General features: G+C 36.2%; 2 protein-coding genes and 2 long non-coding RNA genes across 7 annotated transcripts; all 4 read left to right on the top strand.

The window, feature by feature from the left end:
• Positions 1-1,069: 1,069 nt before the first annotated feature.
• LOC144553688 (uncharacterized) lies at positions 1,070-27,881 on the top strand. Of its 2 annotated transcripts, none has more exons than XM_078301901.1 (2): positions 1,070-1,273; positions 25,721-27,881. In XM_078301901.1, the coding sequence occupies exon 2, from the start codon at positions 25,853-25,855 to the stop codon at positions 27,797-27,799; it is 1,947 nt and encodes a 648-aa protein (XP_078158027.1). In that variant the 5' UTR covers positions 1,070-1,273; positions 25,721-25,852; the 3' UTR covers positions 27,800-27,881. The 2 variants fall into 2 exon arrangements, with proteins under 2 accessions (XP_078158027.1, XP_078158026.1); XM_078301900.1 differs by lacking the exon at positions 1,070-1,273 and adding an exon at positions 25,418-25,577.
• Positions 4,882-7,549, top strand: LOC144553689 (uncharacterized). Its single transcript, XM_078301902.1, has 2 exons — positions 4,882-4,941; positions 5,104-7,549. The coding sequence occupies exon 2, from the start codon at positions 5,236-5,238 to the stop codon at positions 7,207-7,209; it is 1,974 nt and encodes a 657-aa protein (XP_078158028.1). The 5' UTR covers positions 4,882-4,941; positions 5,104-5,235; the 3' UTR covers positions 7,210-7,549.
• Positions 8,935-9,755, top strand: LOC144554824 (uncharacterized). The gene is made up of 2 exons (XR_013511762.1): positions 8,935-9,131; positions 9,442-9,755. It is a non-coding gene; the product is annotated as an uncharacterized LOC144554824 (long non-coding RNA).
• Positions 18,289-24,003, top strand: LOC144554850 (uncharacterized). Of its 3 annotated transcripts, XR_013511780.1 has the most exons (5): positions 18,289-18,570; positions 20,451-20,869; positions 21,623-21,681; positions 22,361-22,412; positions 22,617-24,003. It is a non-coding gene; the product is annotated as an uncharacterized LOC144554850 (long non-coding RNA). The 3 variants fall into 3 exon arrangements; XR_013511781.1 differs by having other exon boundaries at positions 20,576-20,869; positions 22,361-24,003; XR_013511779.1 differs by having other exon boundaries at positions 22,361-24,003.

Raw genomic sequence — 27,881 nt, 5'->3', positions numbered from 1 at the left:
ACCCGTTACAGATTGCTCGAGCCCCAAACCCTGAGTCAACTGCAACAATTGCCTAGTATTCTGTCTGGAGTTATGTCTAGAGTTTTGTCTGGGGTTGGCTACAACATATAACTCCAGGAACTTGAAAGTCATATTCATTGTCATTTGGACATATAACTGCCAACTGCTATCGTCTTGTACCGGTAGCTGTTGGAACCAGGTTTGATTGCCTTGGCCAATATTAATTCTTGCGGTAATTATCAGTTCATAATTACGGTGGTCAATACCGAGTTGTTGGTACACTTCCCTATTTAAACCTCTAAAATCCAAATCAGGCCGAATATTAAACATTTTCGGCACTTGGTGGCTATAATAAGCGCCATTTGGTCCTTGTAATACTTCACCATCAAAATAACAAGCAATTCCAATCATAATTTGTTGAATAAACCTAATAATAAAAAATAACTAAATTAAAACAACTACAAAAAATAAATTTAAAAAAAAAAAAGGATGAAAAGGAAAAAAAACCTACCTATGCAGCAGCTTCGGTGAAAATGAGGGTGTAGAATGCTCTGCAGAACTGATCTTCTATATAGGGAGAATCTGCCACGTGCGCAGATCAATAATGCGAACGGGTCAGTCCGCCGATCTATCACGCGCACGGGTCATCCGTCCGCAGATCTGTTGCGCGCACGGGTCGTCGGGAACGGGTTAGTCCGCTTAGCTATTACGCGAACGGGTAGCGATCCGTTCGCAGATCTACTGTGCGAGCATGGCGGAATCTTAATTCGGAATTAACGGATGATATTGATTTAATTCTTATTTATTAGGGTGGTACATAAAAAAAAAACGGATTTTCCTTTAGCCTTTATTAGACAGAATCCTCAGAAGTAACTCAAATTTTGAGTTCAGATCTGGACCGTACGATCATCAGGCTCAATTCAATCTGAGCACGGCACGGACTCTTAATGCAGATCGGACAGTTCTCAAAATTTGTGTTTAACTCGGGTGATATGAATTCCCCTAGTCAACCTGCTTTCCTTTGTGCTTCAACTGAGCTCGAAAGTTTTTCATTAAAAAAAAACTGAGCTCGAAAGTTCTCTCCTTACCCTGCAGCATACAGTGTCAGTAAGATAGAAAACACTTAAAACCCTAGATTAGATCGAAGGGCGATAACCTCAGTTTTCTTATTTCCCTCACCTCGGATTGAACAATTGAAGGTTGCACACAAGCAAAAGACAACTTACGGAGCTTGATCGAAACCGAGCTCCTTAGGAACACTCCTCTCCGTCTGGTATGGCCCCACACACTCTCTCTCTCTCTCTGTGAATGTTCTCGACCCCATTTTAGTTCAACTAAGAGTTCGTTTTTTAATTTTTAATTTCAGCTTATCAAAATATTTTTTCAAAATATCTAATTTCTTGAGCAATCTTTGCCATGTATTCGTTGATAGGTGCTGATTGGTGCTTCGGATTAGCGTGGTATTCAATTTTGGTTTCATATCTTGATTACAAGTCGATCAAAATCAGCACAAATTCACTCGCATTTGCACACAAGCCCTAGGCTTCGGGAATCCTCGTCAATGGGGACCCGCCAATTAGAATCGGTTGTAAGAGAGCGCTGTAGATCGGGCACCGTTACTATCGCTGAAGTAAGTCGCCTGTTTGACCGCTTGCTGGCCACCAGTGACCCGGTGCCATCCATCTATCCTTTCAACCATCTCTTCATGGCACTAGTTCGCATGAAGAACATAACCAACTATTACCCCACTGTATTTTCCCTCTTTAACCGATTGACCCTAAATAAACATATCTCACCTGATGGCTGCACGTATAGCATCTTGATCAACTGTTGTACCAGAGTGGATCGGGTCAGATTAGCTTTTGTTTTACTCGGACGGTTTCTTAAGGTTAGATTGGGTACTGAAGCACGTGTGTTCAATCCATTACTGAAGGGTCTTTGTAAGGATAATAGGATCCATGAAGCTGCAACCATAGTGTTCGATAAAATGCCTAAGCTGGGCTGCACACCTGATCTCGTCTCCTATAACATTGTTATGAATGGGCTGTGTAAGATGGGAGAAATTGACAAGGCAGAGGAACTCCTAGATTACATGATTTTTAAAGGGCTTCAACCCAATGTCATGACTTACATTGCTCTCACGGATGCATTATGCAATGAAGGAGAAGCTGACACGGTAAAGGAGTTTCTCAAGAAATTTATATGATCAATGAATTTGATTTAAATGTTGATCAAACCTTTGTTGAAACCAAATAACTATCAGAGTATAGGAACTCTCTTTTCGCTGCAGCTTTTAGGCCGCTAATCACAATTATGTGCTTGGAGGTTGTTACAACATGGGCCTTGTGTTGGATGACATCAATTTAAAATATTATAAAATTAGAATATTTGTGCACATTTAAAGCCAGAATATATTTTGGATGTTTTTTTTTATTTGTACACAATTCTGGTATTCCCACTTTTTTCAGTTTCACACTTGCAACTTTTTAACTATTTGATATAAATCGGAACCGAATTGTAAGAATTAGCAATTGGTTAATGAAATTGAATCTAGTATCTACATTTGCCCTCTTTCTCAATTAATTTATCTCTATAATTTCTTCCAATTCCCACTTTGTTCCAGTGTTGGTCTGACAACTGAGTCTCAGAGTCTTCAGTCTATCATGAAATTCATCCAGTTTCTTTTGTAATATCCTGGATTTCACTTTGTATAACATTAACATCAATGCTTTTACAAATATAAACCAAACAATAAAACTGTGAACAAACAGTTCAACGGTAATAAATTAGAATTATGATTCATCACAATAACAATAATTAAATTTAAAATCTAATATCTTAAATTTAATATATGACTCTATATTAATTTTACATGCAACGAGTCATAGGTGAATTGGCCTGATTTAAACTATTTGATGCATACTTGCATATTATAGTGTTCAACAACTTTTGAATAATGATTTGTCAAAAGAACTCGGGAAATGAGTTTAAAGGCTGAAATTAATGATCATGTCAACAAAGTTACATGATTAATCAATTTAGTTTTATTGTTGAAATTAAGTTGAAACCAAATACCATTTTGCTCCTGTAGAGATGTAATCAGACTATATTGGTCTTTTTTTTATTTGTCTTGCTATTTTTTTTTTCATAAACCAGCCACAATTTTAACATTTTTAATCATATTTTTTTCAAAATAGATGGAGCAACTTAAAATTTGAATGTACTAGAAGCAAGGTTCTAAATAGCGCCGCTATAGCATTTTTCGACCATAAAAGATATGGCGCTATCAGTGCTATAGCACGCTATTCCGCGCTATAGCGGCGCTATTTGAGCATAGCGTCGTTTTTTTAGCTAGTCTGCTATGACGCGATAAACACTATTTAAACCTTTGACTAGAAGGTCTACGATAATTTCTTTATTTACCATAACTGATTTTTGAATCGAGATCGATAATTCAGATCCAAATTTTTTCCATGTAATACACCAAAAAAATAGTTCAATTTCTTTTTTACTGCTAGAAAAAATAATGCCTAAGAAATATTTTAGAGTCCTTCTAATACATCTAAATTATAAGATATTTTATCTATTTTGTTTGATTTTCTTTCTAACATATTCAAATTATTATTGTTCTTTCTATATAATTATTAAACAATTATATTAAAATTAAACGTAACAAACTAAAACTTATGATTTTTGCGAGACCGCAACGTGAAATGGCGGTCCCAATGAATGAGGTCGCGATTTCACATTGTCTTATAAATTTGGAATTATCACAAATCTTTGTCTTTTAATTTATTATTATTTTTTATTGAGGGTACTTTTAAAATTTCGGACACATAGGTAACTAGCTTTAATAATGCATTCGTTGTTTTTAATATATAGTTATGAAAAATATAATCAATAGCTATGTGTTTTTTAAATATTGAACGGATTGCTTTTAATAAAAAACAATTATTTTTTAAATATTTGACAAGCTATTTTTAATATGAGGAGGGTTCAAATGCTTACATTTTTTGTGCGTCCATCATGCCTTCATTTTTAAAAACTTAAATAACTCAAAATTTAAAACATAAATGTCAAAATGAAACCGTTAGATATGTTCTATGTTATTTTCTCTATGTGCTCATAAAAAATTATCACATTTTGATTTTGCTTTTGTATGAATCAATAAGTTGAAAAATCAACGTCTATAAATTATCCACATTAATATACATTTTGACAAGCTCAAGATGATAATCGAAACAAAGTTGAAATGCCATAATTTTTTACACGTGCATAGATAAAATGATGTATTTCATATCGAACGGTTTTATTTTGGAATTTTAAGATTTAAATTTTGAGTTATAAAAGTTTTTAAAAATGAAGACATAAAAAATAAAGACATTTGAACTCTCCTCTTTTAATATTTTCTAGTATTGTTTAGAACATATAGTTAAAATATCAAGATGCGTACGAATGATCATCATCATTATAATTTTGTATTATTACAAATAAGTTTTGAGATTTTGTAAATATGCAAGTATTGAGGAAAATAAAAATTATTAAAAAAAAATCTAAGAACTAAAAGTCAGATGGACTCCGGATTTTCTGAAGTAACTCAAACTTTAAGTTTGGATCCGGTCCATCCGATTAGAATCTGGATCAATCCGACCTTAAGTTGGAAAGCAGGGGATTTTAATATTCGCGCCAAATAAGATCAGACGATCCGGATCCAAACTCAAAATTTGAGTTACCTTAGGCAATATGAGTCTATTAAGATACACTTTAGTCGATCCATTTTCGTCTGTGCTTGGACTGAAGCTCGGAAGTTACTCTCCTTCCAGTGAAAGAATATAGAAAAGCACTAAAAACCCTAGATCAAAGAGCCACAAACCTCAATCTATTTTCCCTCACCAACTAAAGATCGAAACCGAGCTCCTTGAGAACACTCCTCTCCGTCAGGTATGATCCCACATTCTCACCCCCTCTCTCTCCCTGTGAATGCTGTCGACCCCATTTTAGTTCAACTAAAGAGTTCATTTTTCAAATTTTAATTCATGGTTATCAAAGTATTTTCAAAATAGCTAACTTCTTGCACGATATTTGCTATGTATTCGTTTTTAGGTGCTGAACGTTGCTTGGGATTAGCTTGCTATTCGTTTTTCCTTCCATATTTTGATTATAAGTTAATCAAATCCAGCTCGAATTAAGAGTCCAAAAGCATTTTCCGTGGTACTGAGTGAGTAATCCTGGGCAATGGGGAGCCGCCAATTAGAATCGTTTGTAACAGAGCGCTGTAGATCGGGCACCCTTACTGTCACTGAAGCATGTCACCTGTTTGACCGGCTGCTGACCACCAGAGACCCGGCGCCGACCATCTATCCCTTCAACCATCTATTCACAACGCTGGTTCGCATGAACAATTTAACCAACCATTACCCGACTATATTTTCCCTCTTTAACCAGTTGACCCAAACTAATCAAATATCACCCAATGTGTACACGTATAACATCTTGATCAACTGCTGTATGCGAGTGGATCGGATCGGATTAGCTTTTGTTTTACTCGGAAGGGCTCTTAAGGAGGGACCGGGGTCTAATCCTGGTGTCTTCAATCCATTACTGAAGGGTCTTTGTAAAGATAGTAGGATTCATGAAGCTGCAGCCATAGTGCTTGATAAAATGCCTAAGCTGGGCTGCACACCTGATCTCTTCTCCTATAACACTCTTATGAACGGGATTTGTAAGATGGGACAAATTGGCAAGGCAGAGGAACTCGTGGATTACATGGTTTCTAAAGGGCTTCAACCTGATGTCGTGACCTATACCACTCTCATAGATGGGCTGTGCAAGAAAGGGCTGCTAGACAAGGCAACACAAATACTGCAGTGCATGATTTCCAAAGACCTTGAACCAAATGTTGTGACTTACAATGCTCTCATGAACGTGCTATGCAAGAAAGGAGAAATTGAAAAGGCAGAAGAACTCCTGGATTTCATGGTTTCTAAACGGGTTCAACCTGATATTGTGACCTATAGCATTCTAATTGATGGGCTGTGCAAGAAAGGGCTGCTAGACAAGGCAACACAAATACTGCAGTGCATGATTTCCAAAGACCTTGAACCAAATGTTGTGACTTACAATGCTCTCATGAACGTGCTATGCAAGAAAGGAGAAATTGAAAAGGCAGAAGAACTCCTGGATTTCATGGTTTCTAAAGGGGTTCAACCTGATATCGTGACCTATAGCATTCTAATTGATGGGCTGTGCAAGAAAGGGCTACTTGACAATGCAAACCAGATGGTGCAGTGCATGATTTCCGAAGGCCTTGAACCGGATGTTGTGACCTACAATGCTCTCATGGATGTGCTATGCAAGAAAGGAGAAATTGAAAATGCAGAAAAACTCCTCAGTTTCATGGTTTCTAAAGCAGTTCAACCTGATATTGTGAGCTATACCATTCTCATTGATGGGCTGTGCAAGAAAGGACTACTGGACAAGGCAAACCAGATGGTGCAGTACATGATTTCCAAAGGCCTTGAACCAAATGTTGTGACTTTCAATGTTCTCATGGATATGCTAAGCAAGAAAGGAGAAATTGAGAAGGCAGAGGAGCTCCTTGATTTCATGGTTTCTAAAGGGGTTCAACCTGATCTCGTGACCTATAACATTCTCATTGATGGGCTGTGCAAGAAAGGGCTACTGGACACGGCATACCAGATGGTGCAGTGCATGATTTCCAAAGGCCTTGAACCAGATGTTGTGACTTTCAATGCTCTCATGGATATGCTATGCAAGAAAGGAGAAATTGAGAAGGCAGAGGAGCTCCTTGATTTCATGGTTTCTAAAGCAGTTCAACCTGATATTGTGAGCTATACCATTCTCATTGATGGGCTGTGCAAGAAAGGGCTACTACACAAGGCCGAGCAGATTCTGCAGTGCATGATTTCCAAAGGCCTTGAACCAGATGTTGTGACTTTCAATGCTCTCATGGATATGCTATGCAAGAAAGGAGAAATTGAGAAGGCAGAGGAGCTCCTTGATTTCATGGTTTCTAAAGGGGTTCAACCTGATATCGTGACCTATAACGTTCTCATTGATGGGCTTCGTAAGAAAGGGCTACTACACAAGGCCGAGCAGATTCTGCAGTGCATGATTTCTAAAGGCCTTGAACCGAATGTTGTAACTTACAATGCTCTCGGTTGCACTGCGCAGACAAAGAGAAATTGAAAAGGCAGAGTAACTCCTGCATCACATAGCTTCTAAAGGGCTTCAACCTAATATTGTGATCTACACCACTCTCATAGATTGGCTTTGCAAGAAAGGGCTGATAGACAAGGCAGGGAAAATACTGCACACATTGTTTCCAACGGGCATGGGCCCAATGTTGTGACTTACAATTGTCTCGTGGATGCAAGAGATGTCATGGACGAGATACTATGTAAGACTGATTATTTAAGCAACCAATTATGTTGAGCTATTAAATGAACTATCTTACTTTAAATGAGCTGGTTGGTTGATCTAGTAACAAAATTATTTGTACATACTCCTTTGCTTAATTTTTTCTTTTATCTGGTTCTTTTTTCTTCCCGGTGTCACCTTATTTACAGGGTTGCATTTTCTTTACAATGCATAAAAAATACTTGCATCAGTGCAGACCAAATTACCATTTTGCCCCTGCAGCTGGTAACAATTACTGTATAGGCTCTTCTCTTTGCGGTGTATGAGATAAATTCGAAATATTATAAAATTAGAATATTTGTACACATTTAAAGCCAAAAAAAAATTTTGGATGCTTTTTAATGTAGATATGATTTTCAGATTGAATCATACTTGTTTCTAAAAATTTTGCCTGTTCATTATGCACAAACTGAATCTAATATTGAACATATTATATGATCATTTGGGTGACTGTAATGTGCCATTTTGGCAAGTTGAAATGCACTAATCATCTACCTAATGTTTATAACATTCCAAATTAAACATATACAAATTTTCACAGCAGCTGCATGTAGAAAATATCAAATCTGTAATTTATATGCAACTGCAGCAGCGATTCTGGTATTCACACTTCTCAGTTTCATGCTTACGCCTATTAACTATTTGCATCCATGTCAATACTATTATCTGCATTAGACTTCTAGTTGATATAAATAGGAACTGAATTGTAAAAATTAGCAATTGGTTAAGGAAATTGAAACTATTAACTACATTATCTCTCTCTTTAATTTGTTCCTATATCCATTTCATTCCTCTGTTGGTCTGACAACCAAATATCAGACTCATCAGTCTATCATGATGTGTTTCTCAAAGATGTAAATTGGATGTACCATAAAAATAAATCATGTACCCTAGTATAATTCTTATGGGAATATTTTCATTTGTCCATGCAAATGCCCAACACATCTATGTTACAATTTGGTCCCTTGACAATTGTATTTTTATCATGTACGAGGTATACATAATGTTTATATATTTTCAACTGATATACAAAGTGAGGCAAAATAGTAATACTTCTGCGCATTTATCTTTGCTGGGGTATGTATGGAAATTGCTCCAATATTTTCTGTCTTATTCATACACGCACACGAGCGCGATTTTTTGTTCTGGAACTTTTTTAATGCAGGATATGAAATTATAAATGTAACAGATACTATAATTTACAATGGGTCCAAACCAACAGACAAAAAGTAATTGCTCTGATAATATTGTGCAAACGACCTGATATATATATATATATATATATAGGAATTGGCTAGCATGCAACCGATAGCTAACTCCATAATTTGCTACGGACTTTTTAACCATCAAATTGCTTTAAATTTCGTGCACAAGGATAGGGCGCTGATGCCTCAAACAGAAACGGAAAAATTAAAAAATCTCCTCTCCGTTAGTTTTCCGAAATTGGAAAAAAGAAGAGGATCGTTTCTCCCAAATCTCTGTTGCGATAAACAAACCCGTCTCTTCCTATTCCTGGCTCTTTCTTCCTCAAATCTTCGCGCCTCTCCATGTATGTCCCGGGCTAGGTGAAGGGAAACTCCTCTGTGGTTCGCTCCCGTTCATCCCTTCACTCACACCCGACCCCCCCGCTAGGGTTTTCGATGGCCACTGTGGAGGAAGTGCAAGCACCACATGGGCTCTACAACAGCTTGGTTTGTGCTTATTATTTTATTTTTAATATGACAAGGACTTTAGTAGTTATCAAAGATTGCAGTATTTGATTTTTGTTATATTCCAGTGGGATCCATTACCAGCATGTACCAGTACCAAGTGACTAGGCTCTTTAACTTCTCTTCTTCTTCTTTTTCGGTAGAAATGTTTGATGACAGAAATTTGGCTTATTGAGGCATTATGAATTCTTTAAAAGTTAATTTGCGCAAATTGGATAATATAGCATTTTTCATAGCACTTCTGACCATCTTAAATGTGGGTACCATTACTGTTTTTCATAATTCTTGGCAGGTGGTGGAGCAACACTGAACGGAGGGAAGAGCTGAGACAACAGGTGGATATATCAAAATTGACAATCCAATTGTGATGGGCGTATCTGATTTTTCAATTTGAGATCAGTTGATCAATATAACTCATAACCAGTAGCAATATTTAAGAGCCCTGTTTAAAGTTTAGTCGTCAGGTCTGAGGTACAATTCATTAATAAAATGGATGGTAGTAGCTTGAAGGATTTATTTTTTATTTGATTTAGTTGAGATGAATGTAATACATATGGATGTAACACTGTACTTGAATGGTTCATATCAAAGGGTGTTTTGTTGTCAGTTTTTAACCTTTATATCTTTGATTGTTATGTGAGGTCTTAAATGCATGTTTCCAATTTACTGTACTTCATTCTCTCTGATTTATGAAACTGCACAATTAAGAAACTCCCTTTCCTGTGATGGAATTACAATAAGAGTATGCTTGCAATCATAGATAGATCAACAAGGAGCATTATAATTAAGGATTCCCTTCCCTGGAGTGGTGATGTAAGTTGCATTATTCTGCAATTCCTCTGTAGTTGGAACCAAAATGAGGTGAATCAATATTGTAATTAATGTCAATTTTGAGATAAAGTATTGAAATAGAAAAAAATCAATCCATGGGTCAATATATTTTACCAGTATAGGACCCATACATAGGTAATATCAATTAGATTTTATTTTAATAATAGTTCTCATTCTATGCTAATATATACACAGCTACCAAATAAAATATTACCTAGATCAGATCCAGAGCTGCCCAAGTTGACATAAAAAAATTAAATATTATAAAACATCAAATGTTCTTTGCCAGAAAGTCAACAAAAATGCATAACAACTGAAAATGCATACATCGACCAAACAAAGGGCATTATAAAACTCAAATTGCCTTTTTAGCATGGATAACCAAATCATAAAATATTTATAAGATGACAAATATTACATCTATTCAAGATGACAAGAAAAAACTCAAATCTGAACTAAACATTCTTATCCTCTTATCCTTAGTCATGAAAGCTAGAAAAGGAAAAAAAAAAAAGACACAGAAAATGCTGCACCAATCCAATCATATATTTCACCTTGTCAGATCCATCCAACATCAAAACTAAAATAAATAGTTGTTTTTCTTTCATACTATATTTTATCGTCCTTCTCTTCTTCCTCCATGTACTTGTAGGGGTCTATGTGAAAAATAGATAACAGTAGGGGTGTATGTGCAAAATTGTCATATGGACCGAGGTCTATGACAATAGTTGTCTTCATATTCTTGTAGGGGTCCCTATGTATAAGACACTTTCTGATGATTTCTGTTTTTTCTGATGATTTCTGATTATATAAAAATATGAAAAGAGAGGATGCCAAGCATGTTTTTAACATGACTGAACTACTGAGTTCAAGGACAAACCAGCATCCCATAACCTTCTACAAGAAAATATGAATATCTTCACATGTGCCTTTTTTTTATAAAAGTATAATAAAGATACAAAAAAAAAAAGATAAAAGTATGGGTCTATGTGTGAAATTGTGAGATGAAATTGTGGCAGTAAAACCAAAGTCATGGATATAATTGCAAATAGGAGCATAAGTAGGGACTAAATTGAATAAACATATGCAAGTGCTGACAATAGCTGTCTTCATTTTCTATAAGATTTTGGATCCTTTTTTACATTATTTCTTGTTGATTTTTCTGAATATAGCATATAACTCGAAACCTCAAAATAAGAACCAATGTGCAGAAGAGTCTCATGTACTGTGTAGAGCATCTAAACCAGCCCTCTGATGATTATGCCAACTCCCATACACACTGTCACACAGAACAAAGGGAGGTGGAATCCATGTACATACTGGTACAGTACCAGCTCCAAAAAACAGTCAAATGAGAATAAATTTGAAAACCTTGCTACAAGTCTTAAATCGTCCCCAAAATGCACCCACAGATAGAACACAATGTGCCAAGCAGCACTGACCAAAATTTCTAATTTATTGGAATTTTTAATGATTTTTAAGTAATTATTGAATCTCAGCCAGCAAAAATATAAAACTGCACAGTGGAGATATTGTGCCATTTCTGCAAACCTGTTGAAAGTGAGCATTACACAAACTAAAATAGAACACTGCACAAAATAAAACAGTACACAAACTTAAATAGAACACTGCAAAAAAAATAACAAAGGATAAATTAACAAATAAAACACTTTCACATAAATGAAAATTCTTTTTTCCAACAACTTCAAATATCAAGCAACACAAATTCAGGATAAATTACAATATATAGCAGAAGCATCACAGATTTGATAGAATTGACAATAATTATACTTTACATTGTTGATTATGGATACAAACTGCCATAACAGGATTAATACAAACTGTTACACTTTACATTGTTGATTATAATGCTACAAATTATATTGCCATTCACAAGGCAACACAAATTAAAGTAATAATTCCGATATATAAACACGAAAAAATATATATCAAGCACTACAATACATTCAATTTAAACAATAACAATAGGGCTCGACAACAGTATGGCTTCAACATCTCTTGCAATGATGGCTCCGCATATGCATCCCCTCCATTGTTGTTTAATCACTGCTACAAATAAATTTGATACAACAATATCAATTCACATTTATATAATAAACCGGTCATTGCACACCTATCCAGGTCACTATAGATCTAATCATTAGCAGTTTGCAGCTTTGGGATGATTAACACAATTCAGTAACTGACAAGAGCATAACTTAGGCTATTCTTAAAAGGTTTTAAAAATGAAGAAGAATCAATCGTCAGGCTGGCAATTTTTGCTTAATGCACATTTCTAGTAAAAGCAATTCAAACACTGATTATGTTCACAATTTCTTCATTGGTAATCTCAATGGCCAACTTTTCAAAAAGATAACTAATGAGCACACACTGCCAAAATTTGGATCCTCTAAACGAAAATATTATGCATCAAACGAAAATAGACTTTAAATGGGCAATCCTTCCTCAAACAAAGAACAAAAAATGAAAAATAGAAAAGCACAACGGGGTAAGCAAAAAATGCAATTTACCTCTAATTGTTCCATATTGGAACTCCCTGACATAATTTTTAATGCAAGAGGAGACTTGTCACAACCACAATCCGATTTGGGGATAGCCGTTGGTAATTTTGACAAGTCAATCGGCTCTATTGAAGAAGAAGGAATAGCGGGCAGAGAGGGTAGTGAAGCGGGCAGAATTATTGAGAAGTCAGTAACTCTGCAAGCGGGCCCAACCTAACAGAATAAGTCAAGCAAAGTAAAGTTCTGACATCAGGTCCCAGTAGTCAGTATTACATGGAGATAGCATTGGAGACGCTAGGATTGTGCGTAAGTCAGTTAGAAGTTAGTTAGTCGGTTGAATAAGCGGGTCGGATTATGAAGCTGAGTTGTCATTCTGACATACGTTAGCAAGATCCATTAGTCTGATTTTTCATCCATTTCTTGTAATTGCATCGCCTATAAAAGGCAAACTCTTGTACGGTTTGGATTATCAAAGAAATAAAGAATTTTGAAGTTTTCCTCTTTCTCTCATCGTTCAAAGCTATATATAGCTGAGATCGATTTTTTGTATCTTCTGTTCAATTGCTTGAAATTGAGTCTCAAATTGAGACTGGTCTCCATTGTCAGGATTTAGAACCTGACAAGACTCAACCTGTGGAAATAAGAAAAAAAAATAATGAAATTTTGGCATTCCCAGCAAGAAGTAAAACTCAAGATGTACAAGAAAATAAGAAAATGTAGAAGAGAATGATTTCTCCATCTAGTAATTCGAACATGTGGCGACTGCGAGAGAGACATGAGAGAAGGATTTCTTCCGACGGAGAGGGAGATCCAAACAAGAAGAAAACTCTGAGAGGGCGGTGCAAGTTTAGAGGAGACTGGAGAGCAGGCAGGTAGGAGGGATACGACGGGAGGGCGACGGAGAGATGGCCTGAAAAAAAACCCTAGCGAGAGTTGGGGAAATGGTTTGGTCGGGAGGGGAGAAGGGTTTAGACATAACAGAAAGAAAGAGAGCGTGATTTCCAAAATGTTCTCTCCGTTAACTTGAATCAGCGCCTCAATTTTTAGCACGAGATTTAAAGCAATCATACGATCAAAAATACCGTAGCATATATAAACGCTAGCTATGGTTGCATGCTAGCCAATTCCTATATATATATACGAGGAGGGTTAAAATGCACCATTCTCTTTGTGCTCCTAACGTGTATCATTCCCTCGTATTTTCATTTTCAAAGTTCAAATAGTTGATTCGATCCTTCCAACGTGTTCTTCATATTAAAATGTGCTTAGAGACCAAATTTTACATTTTTTAGAAATTTTTTACTATTTTTCAAGAATTTTTGATTAAACTAAACAATAATAAAAAATTCAGCAAAGTGATGATTTTAAAAAATTCTGAAAAAATAGTAAAAAAATTTCAAAAAATGTAAAATTTGGTTTCCAAGCACATTTTAATATGAAGAACACATTGGAATGTTCGAATCAACTATTTGAACTTTGAAAATGAAGATATGAGGGGAGGATGCACGTTAGGAGCACAAAAAAGGGGTGCATTTTAACCCTCCTCTATATATATATATAGAGAGAGATGGGCTATGGTGCATTGCAATGCATGAACCCTCTTATGCATTGCACTATTAATTATGGATTTAAAGTCCAAACGACCAATCTGAACCGTTCATCTTGTTCTTCATATTAATATGTGCTTGGGGACCAAATTTTACATTTTTTGGAATTTTTTTTACTATCTATTAAGCAATTTTGAAAGTCACTGATCTGATGGTCCATAAAATTTTACTGTTTTTTACTGTTCACAGCAAAACAGCAATTTTCAAAAATGCTTAATAAATAGTACAAAAATTCCAAAAAATATAAAATTTGGTCTCCAAGCACATTTCAATATGGATTAAACATTTAACGGTTCGGATCGGTCGTTTGGACTTTAAATCCATGATTATAGTGCAATGCATAAGGGGGTTCATGCATTGCAATGCACCATAGCCCATCTCTCTCTCTCTCTCTCTATATATATATATAGAGGTTGGTTAAGATCAAAGTGGTAGTTCCTGAGTTTTGGTGCTACCAATTCGTTTTTTAATTTTTAAAGTTCAAAACGTCGATCCGAACCATTCAAGTTGTTCTCCATATTAAATTGTGCTTGGAGACCAAATTTTACATTTTTCTGAATTTTTTTACTATTTATTAAGCCACTTTGAAAATCGCTGATCCAACGGTGGCTTAACAAAACAGTAAAATCAGAAGTCACCGTTGGATCAGCTGTTTTCAAAGCGGCTTAATAAATAGTAAAAAAATTCAGAAAAATGTAAAATTTGGTCTCCAAGCACAATTTAATATGGAGAACAACTTGAACGGTTCGGATCAACGTTTTGAAATTTAAAAATTTAAAAACGAATTGGTAGCGAAGTAAAACGCATTTCTACTTCACGCTGTATTTTTATTTTGAAAGTCCAAACGACCGATCCGAACCATTAGATGTTTAATCCATATTGAAATGTTCTTGGAGACAATATTTTACATTTTTTGGAATTTTTTTACTATTTATTAAGCATTTTTTAAAATTGTTGTTTTGCTGTGAACAGTAAAATTTTCTGGATCATCAGATCTGCGACTTTCAAAATTGCTTAATAAATAGTAAAAAAATGAAAAAAATGAAAAATTTGGTCTCCAGGCACATTTCAATATGGAGAACAAGATGAACAGTTCGGATCGACGTTTTGAACTTTATAATCGCAAAATATGAGCGTGAAGTAAAATAGTCGCTTTACTTCGCAACTCACCGCAGCCTACTATATATATATATATATATATATATAGAGTTAGGCTGGGGTGCTATGGATAGCATAGTGGCCTCTATGCTACGGCTCAATATTCGAGTTTTCAAAATCCAAATGGTCGATCCGAACCGTTCATCTTATTCTCCATATTAATATCTGCTTGGAGACCAAATTTTATAATTTTCTGAATTTTTTTACTATTTATTAAGCCACTTTGAAAATTGCTAATCCAACGGTTTTACTATTTTGTGCAGCCACCGTTGGATCAACAATTTTGTAAAATACTTAATAAATAGTAAAAAAATTCAGAAAAATGTAAAATTTGGTCTCCAAGCAGATATTAATATGGAGAATAAGATGAACGGTTCGGATCGACCGTTTGGATTTTGAAAACTCGAATATTGAGCCGTAGCATAGAGGCCACTATGCTATCCATAGCACCCCAGCCTAACTCTATATATATATATATATATATATATATATATATATATATATATATATATATATATATATATATATATATATATATATATATATATATATATTATATATATAGAGGTGGGCTACGGTGAGTTGCGAAGTAAAACGTGTTTCTACTTCACGCCGTATTTTTATTTTGAAAGTCCAAACGACCGATCCGAACCGTTAGATGTTTAATCCATATTGAAATGTGCTTGGAGACCAAATTTTACATTTTTTGGAATTTTTTTACTATTTATTAAGCATTTTTGAAAATTACTGTTTTGCTGTGAACAGTAAAAACAGTAAAATTTTCTGGACCATCAGATCAGCGACTTTCAAAATTGCTTAATAAATAGTAAAAAAATTCCAAAAAATGTAAAATTTGGTCTCCAAGCACATTTCAATATGGAGAACAAGATGAACGGTTCGGATCGATGTTTTGAACTTAAAAATCGCAAAATATGAGCGTGAAGTAAAATAGTCACTTTATTTCGCAACTCACCGTAGCCCATCTCTCTCTCTCTCTCTATATATATATATATATATATATATATAGAGATGGGCTATGGTGCATTGCAATGCATAGGCCATGGTGTGCATTGGACCATAAATCACCGATTCAAAGTTCAAATGACCGATCCAAACCGTTCATCTTGTTCTCCATATTAATATGTGCTTGGAGACCAAATTTTATATTTTTTGGAATTTTTTTACTATTTATTAAGCCACTTTGAAAATCACTGATCCAACGGTGGCTTCTGATTTTACTGTTCCAAACAGTCACTGTTGGATCAGCGATTTTCAAAGTGGCTTAATAAATAATAAAAAAATTCCAAAAAATGTAAAATTTGGTCTCCAAGTACATATTAATATGGAGAACAAGATGAACGGTTTGGATCGGTCATTTGGACTATGAATCGGTGATTTATGGTCCAATGCACACCATGGCCTATGCATTGCAATGCACCATAGCCCATCTCTCTCTCTATATATATATATATATATATATATATTTTGAGGTAAACAAACAACCTGATATTTAATGTGGATAATTTGTCTATATATAAATGATCAATTTAATCAAAATTATCATTAAAATTAACTCCCGTTTAAAATCCAGTTCTTTATATGGCTATTAGTCATATATGCGTGCTATTGGAGATTGAGATCATGATCATTGTACGCTCATTTAGATTCTATTGTAATTGTTTCGTTCTCCAACTCTGAACCATACAAGTCATGTCCTAACATTTCTGCTTTGATTTAAAATTAATTAAACTCCTTATTCATTCATTTATGTAATTAATTCCACTATTGTCCCTAGCTTTTTATTCTTGAGTTCTTTTGGCTGTTGTTCTCTCTCCAGTCTCCTCAATGCTTTTCCTTCGATTTTGTATCATACTATGAAAATTTTTGGGACTAAATTTTGTGCGGCATAAAATATGTGTCATAAGATACAACATGTTTAATTCAGTCATCCAAAAAAGTCGAATTGACTTGCTATACACACCGCCAACAGCGAGGCACCAAATTCACTGTGCAATCTATATGTATGATCGTTGTTTTCAAGCGCCCATTTAGACCATTTGTTGCATGCCAGACGATTGACTGTACGAATCAGTTTATAGAAAAATACAATTGGCCCCATCCTCCCAAGTTTAAATTTTTCTATGAAACAAGCTAGTGTTGTGCTAACGGACAGGGCGGGCCGGGCAAAACTTGTGGCGAGTGACGGGTACAACGGATCGGGCATCATGATTTTTTTTTTTCAAAAAACTTGCCCTACCCGTTTTATACCCGTGTCCGTCACGGGTTTAGGGGCAGGGCAGTCCGGGTTCATGGGTAGGCCGGTCCGGGTATGGGGGGCGGTCCGGTCCGTTTTTTTTTTTTTTTTCTGTTTTTGTTTATGTTTTTTGTTTATGTTTTTTTGTTTTGTTTTTTTTTTCTATTTTTATTTTTACAATGTCGTACGAATATTATTACGTGTTTATAATTCGACTTTAAAAATCTGAATAGTTCAATATCAAATAGTGTATATAAATAAATAAAATTTGTAACTTATATATAAAAAATATTCGTGTGAAAAATTTGTATATTTATTCGGCTAAGTATAAATCTATTTATTTATTTCTTTACACAAGTCATTTTATTTTATTTTCAAATTCTCATTCTAATTATATAGTTTCATAATTTATTTATATCTCAAAATTTTTAGTTTGCATTTTAAATTGATAACATATTTTTTAAACGTTCATTTTAAATTGATAATATATTTTTTAAACGTTCATTTATTTTGAATTTATGAATTTTGATTTGGTTTGAATTTTGGTCAAAGTACTTGTAGCCTATAAGAACCGGGTCATTATAATACCTTAATTTTCAATGCAGAGTGACATCAGCGATGAACAGTTCCTCACCTCCGATCTGCCGTCCAATTCAGCATAAATGACTCAGATTATTTCTGTCTTACCTCATTTGACGTCATTCTTTCAGCGCTGTTCATCTCCAGTTGGGTGGCTCACGCGATCTCTAAAAAAAAAAAATCACCGCTTCCTCAGCTCTATGCGAACTCGCGTAGGGCCGTACTTGGCTTCCACTCTCACCCGGGCGCTCCACGTTGCACCTCCCCTCAAAGTGTCGATTCCGCTCTCACCGCCTTCTTTGGTCCGATTATAGCTGGCCCTTCTTTCCCTCGGAGAATTGGCTTCCACAGTTCCACTCCTCCGTCTTTCTCCTTTAGCGATCCGATTCTCTACCTCACACTACTCTTGAAGGAGGCCAAGCTTCTAATTGGCTCATTGCCATCGGTCCTTCTCGCTTCTCCGAGTTACGGTACTTCTCTATTGTATCTTTGCTTCAAATTTCATCAATTCCGGCAACCGGCTCAGATTTATGTAGACTAAAACTGGATATTAGATCAATTTTGACCTCTTTCGCTTCATGATTTGCATAATTATCTCCTGTTTGCCGTTTAACTTTCCCAATACGATCCCTGAATTTCACCCCTAAATTATTGGAAAACCTAGATTTCTAGCCTTCAACTTATAGGAGATTTTCTTGGGGAAATTTTTTTTTAGGTTCGTTGTTGCATTGGGGAAAAAGGTAATACTCACTGGTATATAGTTGGTAGCTCCATCAAATATTTGCAGGAATAGTTGTAGTCAAAATTTAATTGATGCTTCTCACTTTGTCATGCCGTACTGTTGTATATCTTCAATTACTGCAAATTTTCCCCAGTTCCAAATTGTTTGCAGTCCATGTCGGAATTACTGCAAATATTTCCAGTCTACAAACAGTCCTCTTTTTGTAGTTCAATACTAATCACTAGATTACAATTACGATGCTACCCTTTCCAAATTGAACCCGTAAATACTGTCACAATTCTATCATATTCCGGCTGTGATATCTACAAACTTGCCTTCACACCATTTCATACTTGAAATAATCGGGCCTTTTCACTTCCACATTTATTTAAACCTACATTATTTAATTTTCCCGCCCTCTATTACCAGCAGATTTGACTTATAATTCCAGAGCATCACACCATTTTAGACTTCAATAAATTTGACCTCCTAGCTTTTGCATTTATTAAAATCTAGCTTATTTCAATTTCTTCCCTACCTATTTCCACCACATTTGACTTCTATGTTCCTAGCCGCATCTGTTCCTGTGCGTTTGTTTCTTCTCTCTCTTTTTTTCATTGGGTTGTTCTTTCCTTCCTAGAAATATTATCTGCCAACGCAACGAGGTACTAATGTTTCACCTTATTAATAAGTTGTCTATTCTGGTCTCTGATTTTGGGACATCAGTCCGACTGTGCCAAGTTGTCTATTCTGGTCTCTGACTTAGCCTATTTCCAACATAAGTTGTCTATTCTGGTCTCTGCTAATGCAACGAGCTACTAATGAAAAAACTATGCAACAACATGCCGTAAGGCGTAAGCAAAGAATGAGACACTCATACAAAATGTTGCTAGAGAGAGGTAGAATGGCATGAATTCTTCACTCTCAGTCTTCATCACCAAATTCTGACAAAATTTTCAGAAAACATAGTGTCAGAATAGGTAAGAAATATCACATTTATTTCTTGACACAACTAAGAATGTTCATTCTACAAATCTCATAGATATTTTTTAATGTAATAGATATATACTTTTGGTTCTTTGATACATGCCATAAGACCACTATCTGATTATTATTTGCTTGGAAGGGAATTAACGACTAGGCACGTTTGCTGGGGCAACAGGGGAAAACAGAAAGAAAGGTTTCTGGTCCTTGGCATTTTGTTCTTTCTTCTGACAATTGTTGGCTGAGTTTCAATCATTAGTTGAGGAATGATATTTCTTCTCCCTCCATTACCTCTCTCTCCATCTTTTTATTTTCTACATTGGAATACAACAGGTCAGGAGAAGTTTAGGACCATCACAAGCAGCTACTACCATGGTGCTCATGGAATAATAGTATGTTTTGATTGTCGATAAACTTCCATTTTGCACCTTCTCTCTCTCTCTCTCTCTCTCTTTTTCCCAAACATGCCCGTATGTTTTTTTTTTGTCTACGATTAAAAAGCACCTTGCATTAGTGCTATAAGCAATACTTCACATTTAATGGACCATCAACTTGGGCGTATTACGCTAGGATAGTTGTCTTGACTCATGTAACATGATTGGATTTTCTTTTTATAATTCATAATCTTCATGTTTGATTGCACAGATAGTGTATGATGTGACGGAGATGGAGAGCTACAACAATGTGAAACAGTGGTTAAATGAGATTTACCGGTATGCTCAGTGAGGTATTTGCTGGCAATAACTAAATTTGTGCTGAACTATATGTAGTGATTAAGGACCACGATGGCTTGCGCAAGAAAAAACACATAAGAATTACATAGGAGAAAACCAACATAGGCTGTGATTTTGCTTTTGGAGAGAGTAAGACACTCAGCCAGTCAAGCACAGAACCAGGAAACCTGGCAGGCGTGCCAGCAAAATCAGAGACGAAGAGAGACACTTCAATTGGTACCAGTACCAGTACCTGTGAAGCCATACCCCAACCCATAAAGTGACATCACCAGCAACAATTCAGGAGCCCAAGAAAACTAGCACAAGCCAGTGACAGAAACACGGCTGAAGGTATAGTGCCTCCTGTGTTGTTCTCTTCTTCCATTTGTCCTATTATTTTGTTTTATTATTGAGTTATTTCTTCCTGCTGGATGTTTGATACTCACAGTCCAGTTTCTACTCATATTTTATGTTCTTGATTTATTTTCCACATATGCTTGCTATTTACACCAACAGATTCCGTTCTTGTAATTACAAGGGGAAAAATTAAAAGCATCCAACGGGAGAATTAACCTCTTATGATGAAATAGCGAGTTCGATATGCACCGAGCATATGAAATATGTAAACCTCAACCCAGGGAATTTCAGGAGAATTGAGTTGAATATAGTTAGGGGTGGGAAAAAAAAATAAACAAAAAATAAATCTACTTTTAATTTCATGTTAGATGTCAGCAAGGCCCGTTGAAATTGCCCTAACATATTTTACCGCATGTCATCCTGCCTCAGGTGCTTTTTCCCACCTTGGAATTGGAAATTGAACATATTCTTTGTTGTAGCATAACTAACATATTTACATAAGAGTATTATGGAGAAATATGGCAAAGTTTCTTGCTAGTCTTTCGGGGAGTAAAAAAAGGGAATATAATTCATATTTTTACCCCTCAAATCGGAATTCATGCTTTTATTTTACCAGTACTGGGATGACAACCTCACTAAGTTTTTTTCTTGCAAGGGACAGACCTATTTTGTTTAATAGAAGGGGTCAACATCTGAATTTGCCCCCGTCTTTTTTCTGCCATTAAGTATTTTCTTCTCTTCCCATAGGTCACAGGTTTATCGGAGGTGAGAAAGACATTGTTGGCTGGAGTACTTGCTCATACACGGTTAGTAATTACCTGCCTTCGATTTCCCTTTTCAACTTTTTCCATTACTTATTACCCTTCTCTATGATTTACCTGATGATATTTGCTCTGCGTAAAGTTGCGTTGCCATTTGTTTGTCCGCTGTTTGTCAAGTCCAGATCACACTAACAAACAAAAGAGGGAAAAATAGGTGAAAAAAAAACACAGAAAAATATTTCCACACATAAATTATAACAGATGCAGCTCAGGAAAAGTCAACCCAAAAAAAAATTTCAAATCATTACTTCTAACTAAACTACTCTTCAAGTCTTAAGGATTTTTTTTTTTTTTTTCAAACTGATAGTAAGGCCCATTCACCTTATTCTATCCGATTTGTTCTTGCTCTTAACTGTTACATACATATTGAAATTAGTCACTGATGAGGACCTATAATGCAGCACAATTACGACATATTTACACATAGTAGTCCACATAATTATGGAGATTCTTACGAGTTTTATATAAAACCAAAAAAAAAACCTCCATATTATTTTCTTCCAATCAGCGGTGATGTATTCATTCGTTGGAAATAGACTACCTAGCTGAAGAGGCTTCCTAATGTTATACAGAACTTGTCAGTTTTAGTAACATGCCGAATTTTCCCATGTATAGTTATCTTAATATTTCCCAGTGGCTTTTCCTTTGTTTGCATTTGTAACAGGTTTCTTTCCGGTGGACAAGGCATTGCTGCTTGTAGTATATCCTCCTGCACTGTGAGTTTTTTTTCGGTTTACGTGTCCCTTTTTTAAAGAAATTGACATCATCACTTAACCTATATTTCCCCTGATGATATCTGTGTTGTCCAAGTGTGCGTTGCCATTTTTTATTTTTTATTTTTCCCTGTTTTTAACTTCAAAATCCTTCCACTATATTCTCCTTTCTGAACATTTTCCACTTGTCACGTCTCCTCTCTAAAGGATGAAAAGACGGCGTAACTTTGATGGTTCGCCTTCATCAAGTGGGACTTCGTACTTTCACTCTTCGGTACAAATTTGATTCTATTAACTCTATGTATATCTATAATCTAGGGCAGTTTAGTCTACTGTAGAATGAACAAATGTAAGACTGTTTAGTGATCGATGTTATAAATTATGCATCGTTCATATGATCCACTTAATCAATGACAGAAGAGTTAATACTCATTAGTACAAATTGATCAAGTAAAAAAAATTGGATCCTCTACCTGACCCGCGTCCCTTCCCCTTTCCTCTCCCACGACTGGATTGTGCTGAGTAGTAAGCTGCAGGATCAGAGGTAAAATTGGAGGCTGTTACCTGAGAAGAGAGAAGTGATTCGTGAGAAAGGAGAAATCCATGGAGATCTGACAAGGTAACCGGAGTAGATTGGGTTGTGAGCGCAACAACGAAGGAATTGTACTCAGCCCCAAAGCCGCCTAGAATGGAGCGAATGAGCTCAGCATCAGTGATAGGTGATCCAGCAGCGGCAAGTTGATCAGCAATACCTCGCATCTGCTCAAAGTATCCACCACGCGACTTGTCTCCACGGGTTGTAATTTTCAAGGCACGGCGCAATTTCATCTCTCTAGCAGTAGAGATTGCCGAGTAGACACGATGGAGATATGACCAGAGCTGTGCCAAGCTACATACCGAGAAAGGACTGGTCCTGTGATGGAAGAGCGAAGCCAGCCAAGCAATAGACGATCTTGTCTGTACCAGGTAAGAAAAGCCGGGTTAGAGGTCAGCACCTCACCGACCTTGATTTGCTGAGCTGGAGGCGTGAAGAGGGGATCAAGGTACTGTGATATGCCAAATCTATCGATGATTGGCTCAATTTGCGATCGCCAAGTCAGAAAATTCTGACGATCCAGTTTTGTTGACACCGGGATATTGATCTGGATTACTGGATCGGTACCAGTCTGAGTAGAGGCGCTGGTAACATCCGAATTTGCTGCCATTTTCTTGTAAGGAAGAGGAGGAGATAAGAAAAAATTGTATTTTCTTGATTTCAAGATTTAGAAGAGAAGAGAAGAGAAGAGAAGAGAAGAGAGAGCTCTAAGGCTCTGATACAATGAACAAATGTATAAAGAAGAGAGAGAAAGGGGAATGTGAAATTGTATTTCATCAATCAATCTTAGTACAGGGTATGCTGTATATATAGCCTATACAATCATCTAACTAATACAGCTGTCACTAGAATGTTCTACTGTAACTGTAATCCTATACATGTAACTAATTCTATTATATGCGCTATTAGGGACTTTGTAAGAGAAAGGCTGTCAGAGTTACAGTTGTACTATTTGTAAGGAAATTTCTCATATTTTTGAAAAAAAATTTTCTCTTTGTTTATGATGTACTGTAACTCCTAAAATGGGTATATGCAATATAGAAATTATTTTTACAATGAAATTGAGGCTTTGACTGTTTGAAGGTATGATCTAATGATTGAATACAAGGATGAGCTATCGCAACTGATCACAGTTGAATAAGGGAAATCTCTAAAGGAGACTCTTCGTGCAGTGCAAATTGGATTATATTAACTCTATATATATCTATAATCTAGGGCGATTTAGTCTCCTGTAGAATGAACAAATGTATGCATGTTTATTGATCGATGTTATAAATTATGCATCGTTGATATGATCCACTTAATCAATGACAGAAGAGTTAATACTCATAGGTTGAAATTGATTAGGTAAAAAGAAAAATTAGATTTGTGAGCTGAAAAATCTGAGGGGCCTTTCAAGAGAAAGGCTGTCACAGTTGTACTATTTGTAAGGAAATTTCACACATGTGGAATTTTTTATTTGTCTTCGTTACTGTATGAAAGGTTTTATGTTGTTGTAGTGACCGATGTGGTATTATTTATTTTTATGACAAATTCTACTTTTTTGTTATCACAAGTATTGTACTCTGTAAAATATTAATACATATTTCAATTCTTGAAATTAGTTTAGTCATCACTTCGACTATTCGACATATATGGTATTTAATGAGATATAAAATGAAAAATTGAAGTAAAACATAGCATTCAATGTTAGAGTGCCGTAGAGCACACCATTAACCTACCCTTTTGAAATCATACTACTAATAAAATAATACGCCACTTATGTATTCCAACAAACATCAAAAACAACAAAAAACTGTTGCGGCGGAGCTGCAACTATGCGACTAGTTTATTTTGAATTTTTGAATTTCAAAGAGGTACATGTAGTTAGTGATTTGGTTTAAATTTTGAATTTAAAAAAGAAAAAGAAAAAAAGAAGGGTATCACGGACACAAAGTACGGGCATGGGTTGATGGCAGGTATGAGTTTATTTCGGTTCGGGTTCTAACAGGTTTTTGCCGTAAGAATCGGATCTGATCCTTCTTATATCCGTACCCGTGTACCTGTGCATACCCAGGCACAGACATGGACAGGACGGGTAACGGGCACAGATTCGGCGGTCTGGATTTGACCCGGGCGGGTATAATCAAACCACTATCTGACAAGCAACGATGATATCCAAGTAGTCGGTAGAAGTAGATTTTCAGATGGAGTCCGGATTCACTCAACTCAAATTTTTGATTTTCGATTCAATCCATCCGATAAGATGTGAACAATGGAATGCATGGGATCATTTAATATTGATACCAAAGCTGATCGGACGGTCTAAATACAAACACAAAATTTGAGGTACCTCAGGCAAAATGAATTAAATTACGATCCGTCGATACCCTTTACTGGACTCATTTTGCTTGTCCTTGGACTTTGGACTGAGCTCCGAAGACTATCTCGTGAAAGAAGATAGCAAAAACCCTAGATCAAAGAGCAACAATCATCAATCTATTTTCCCTCACCTCGGATTGAAGAATCGAAGGTTGCACAGAAGCAAACACAATTTCGAAACCGAGCTCCTTGAGAACACTCCTCTCCGTCAGGTATGGTCCCACATTCTCACCCCCTCTCTCGACCTCATTTTAGTTCAACTAAGAGTTCATTTTCCAAATTTTAATTTCAGCTTATCAAAGTATTTTCAAAATAGCTAATTCTTGCACAATTTTTGCTATGTATTCATTGATAGGTGCTGAACGTTGCTTCGGATTAGCTTGGTATTCAATTTTCCTTCCATATCTTGATTACAATTTAATCAAAATCAGCACAAATTAAGGGTCCAAAAGCATTTGTTGTGGTACTGACTGAGTAATCGTGGGCAATGGGGACCCGCCAATTAGAATTGTTTGTAAGAGAGCGTTGTAGATCGGGCACCCTTACTGTCCCTGAAGCACGTCGCCTATTTGACCGGCTGGCCACCATCAGCCCGACGCCATCCATCTATCCCTTCAACAATCTCTTCACAGCGCTGGTCCGAATGAACAATTTAACCAACCATTACCCGACTATATTGTCCCTCTTTAACCGATTGACCCAAAATAAACGTATCTTACCCAACGTCTGCACATATGGCATCCTGATAAACTGCTGTACCCAAGTGGATCGGATCGGATTAGCTTTTGTTCTACTCGGACAATTTCTTAAGGTCGGGCCGGGTGCTGATCCTGATGTCTTCAATCCATTACTGAAGGGTCTTTGTAAGGATAATAGGATCCATGAGGCTGCAGCCATAGTGCTCGATAAAATGCCTAAGTTGGGCTGCACACCTGATCTCTTCTCCTATAACACTCTTATGAATGGGTTGTGTAAGATGGGACAAATTGAAAAGGCAGAGGAACTGGTAGATTACATGGTTTCTAAAGGGCTTCAACCTGATGTTGTGACCTATACCACTCTCATTGATGGGCTATGCAAGAAAGGGCTGTTAGACAAGGCAACACAGATACTGCAGTGCATGATTTCCAAAGGCCTTGAACCAAATGTTGTGACTTACAATGCTCTCATGGACGTGCTATGCAAGAAAGGAGATATTGAGAAGGCAGAGGAACTCCTTGATCGCATGGTTTCTAAAGGTCTTCAACCTAATATTGTGTCCTATACCACTCTCATAGATGGGCTTTGCAAGAAGGGGCTGATAGACAAGGCAGTGAACATGCTGCAGCACATCGTTTCTGAAGGGCATGAGCCCAATGTCATGACTTATACTGCTCTCATGGATGCACTATGCAAGAATGGAGAAATTGACAAAGCAAAGGACATGCTGCATCAGATGATTGCCAAAGGCTACATGCCCAATGTTGTGACTTACAATACGTTCATGGATGCACTATGCAAGGAAGGACAACCTGAATTGGCAGAGGAATTACTACATCACATGATTTCTGGAGGTCTGCAACCTAATGTTGTTAGTTATAGCACTCTTATAGATGGGTTTTGCAAGATGGACAAATTAGAAAAGGCCAAGAAGTTGCTGAGTGAGATGGTATCAAAGGGGATATTACCGAACACTGTGACATGCAATATTGTCATGGATGCACTTTGCAAGAAGGGGGAAACTGAAAACGCAGAGGAATTACTCAACCATATGTTTTCTGAGAGTTATTTACCAAATATAGTTACTTTTACTACAGTAATTGATGGTCTATGCAAGAAAGGGTTGATGGATAAGGTTGAAAAGATGTTAAATGTCATGCTTGCTAAAGGTGTGACGCCTAATCTTGTAACATATACCAGTGTTATAGATGGGTATTCTAAGCTAGGCTGTTGGAAGGACACAATTAGAGTTTTCAAAGAAATGCTTGATCGAGGCTTTTTGCCCGATGAGGTTACTTATAATTCGATGATGAATTCTTTGTGCAAACAAGGCCAAAGCAAGGAAGCTCATAATTTGTTTGATTTAATGGTTAGTAGAGGTATAAAACCGGATATTATTTCATATCGAACGTTACTTCTGGGCTATGCTGCCAATGGAACTGCCACCGATGTGATGAATATCCTGGATAGTATGCTGCTAAATAATGTAGCACCAGATTATTTAACTTATACTTCCTTGATTAAAGCATATGCCAAGAACAGAAAAGTTAATGATGCTATGTGCATTCTGGGAAGAATGAAGCAAGAAGGTGTGAAACCCGATTTAGCTGCCTACTCTCCAGTATTAGAGGTGCTTTTAGATATTGGGCGAGTTGATGATGCGAGAGATCTCATGGACCAGATAATAGCTGAGACTGATGATTCAAGCACTCGATCAGATTCAAGTACTAAATGATCTATTTGTACTTTGAGTTGGCTAGTTACTCTATTAAGTGAAATATTGTACATACTGCTTTGCTAATATTTCTTTTATCTGA

The sequence above is a fragment of the Carex rostrata genome, chromosome 5 (assembly GCF_964058835.1).
Source record: "Carex rostrata chromosome 5, lpCarRost1.2, whole genome shotgun sequence".
NCBI classification, from domain to species: domain Eukaryota; kingdom Viridiplantae; phylum Streptophyta; class Magnoliopsida; order Poales; family Cyperaceae; genus Carex; species Carex rostrata.
This window is presented reverse-complemented; position numbering and strand designations above follow the sequence as displayed.

What these genes read in the sequence shown, in the direction of transcription:
- LOC144553689 (XM_078301902.1), top strand. Translation starts at nt 5,236, where the DNA reads ATGGGGAGCCGCCAATTAGAATCGTTTGTAACAGAGCGCTGTAGATCG.
- LOC144553688 (XM_078301901.1), top strand. Translation starts at nt 25,853, where the DNA reads ATGGGGACCCGCCAATTAGAATTGTTTGTAAGAGAGCGTTGTAGATCG.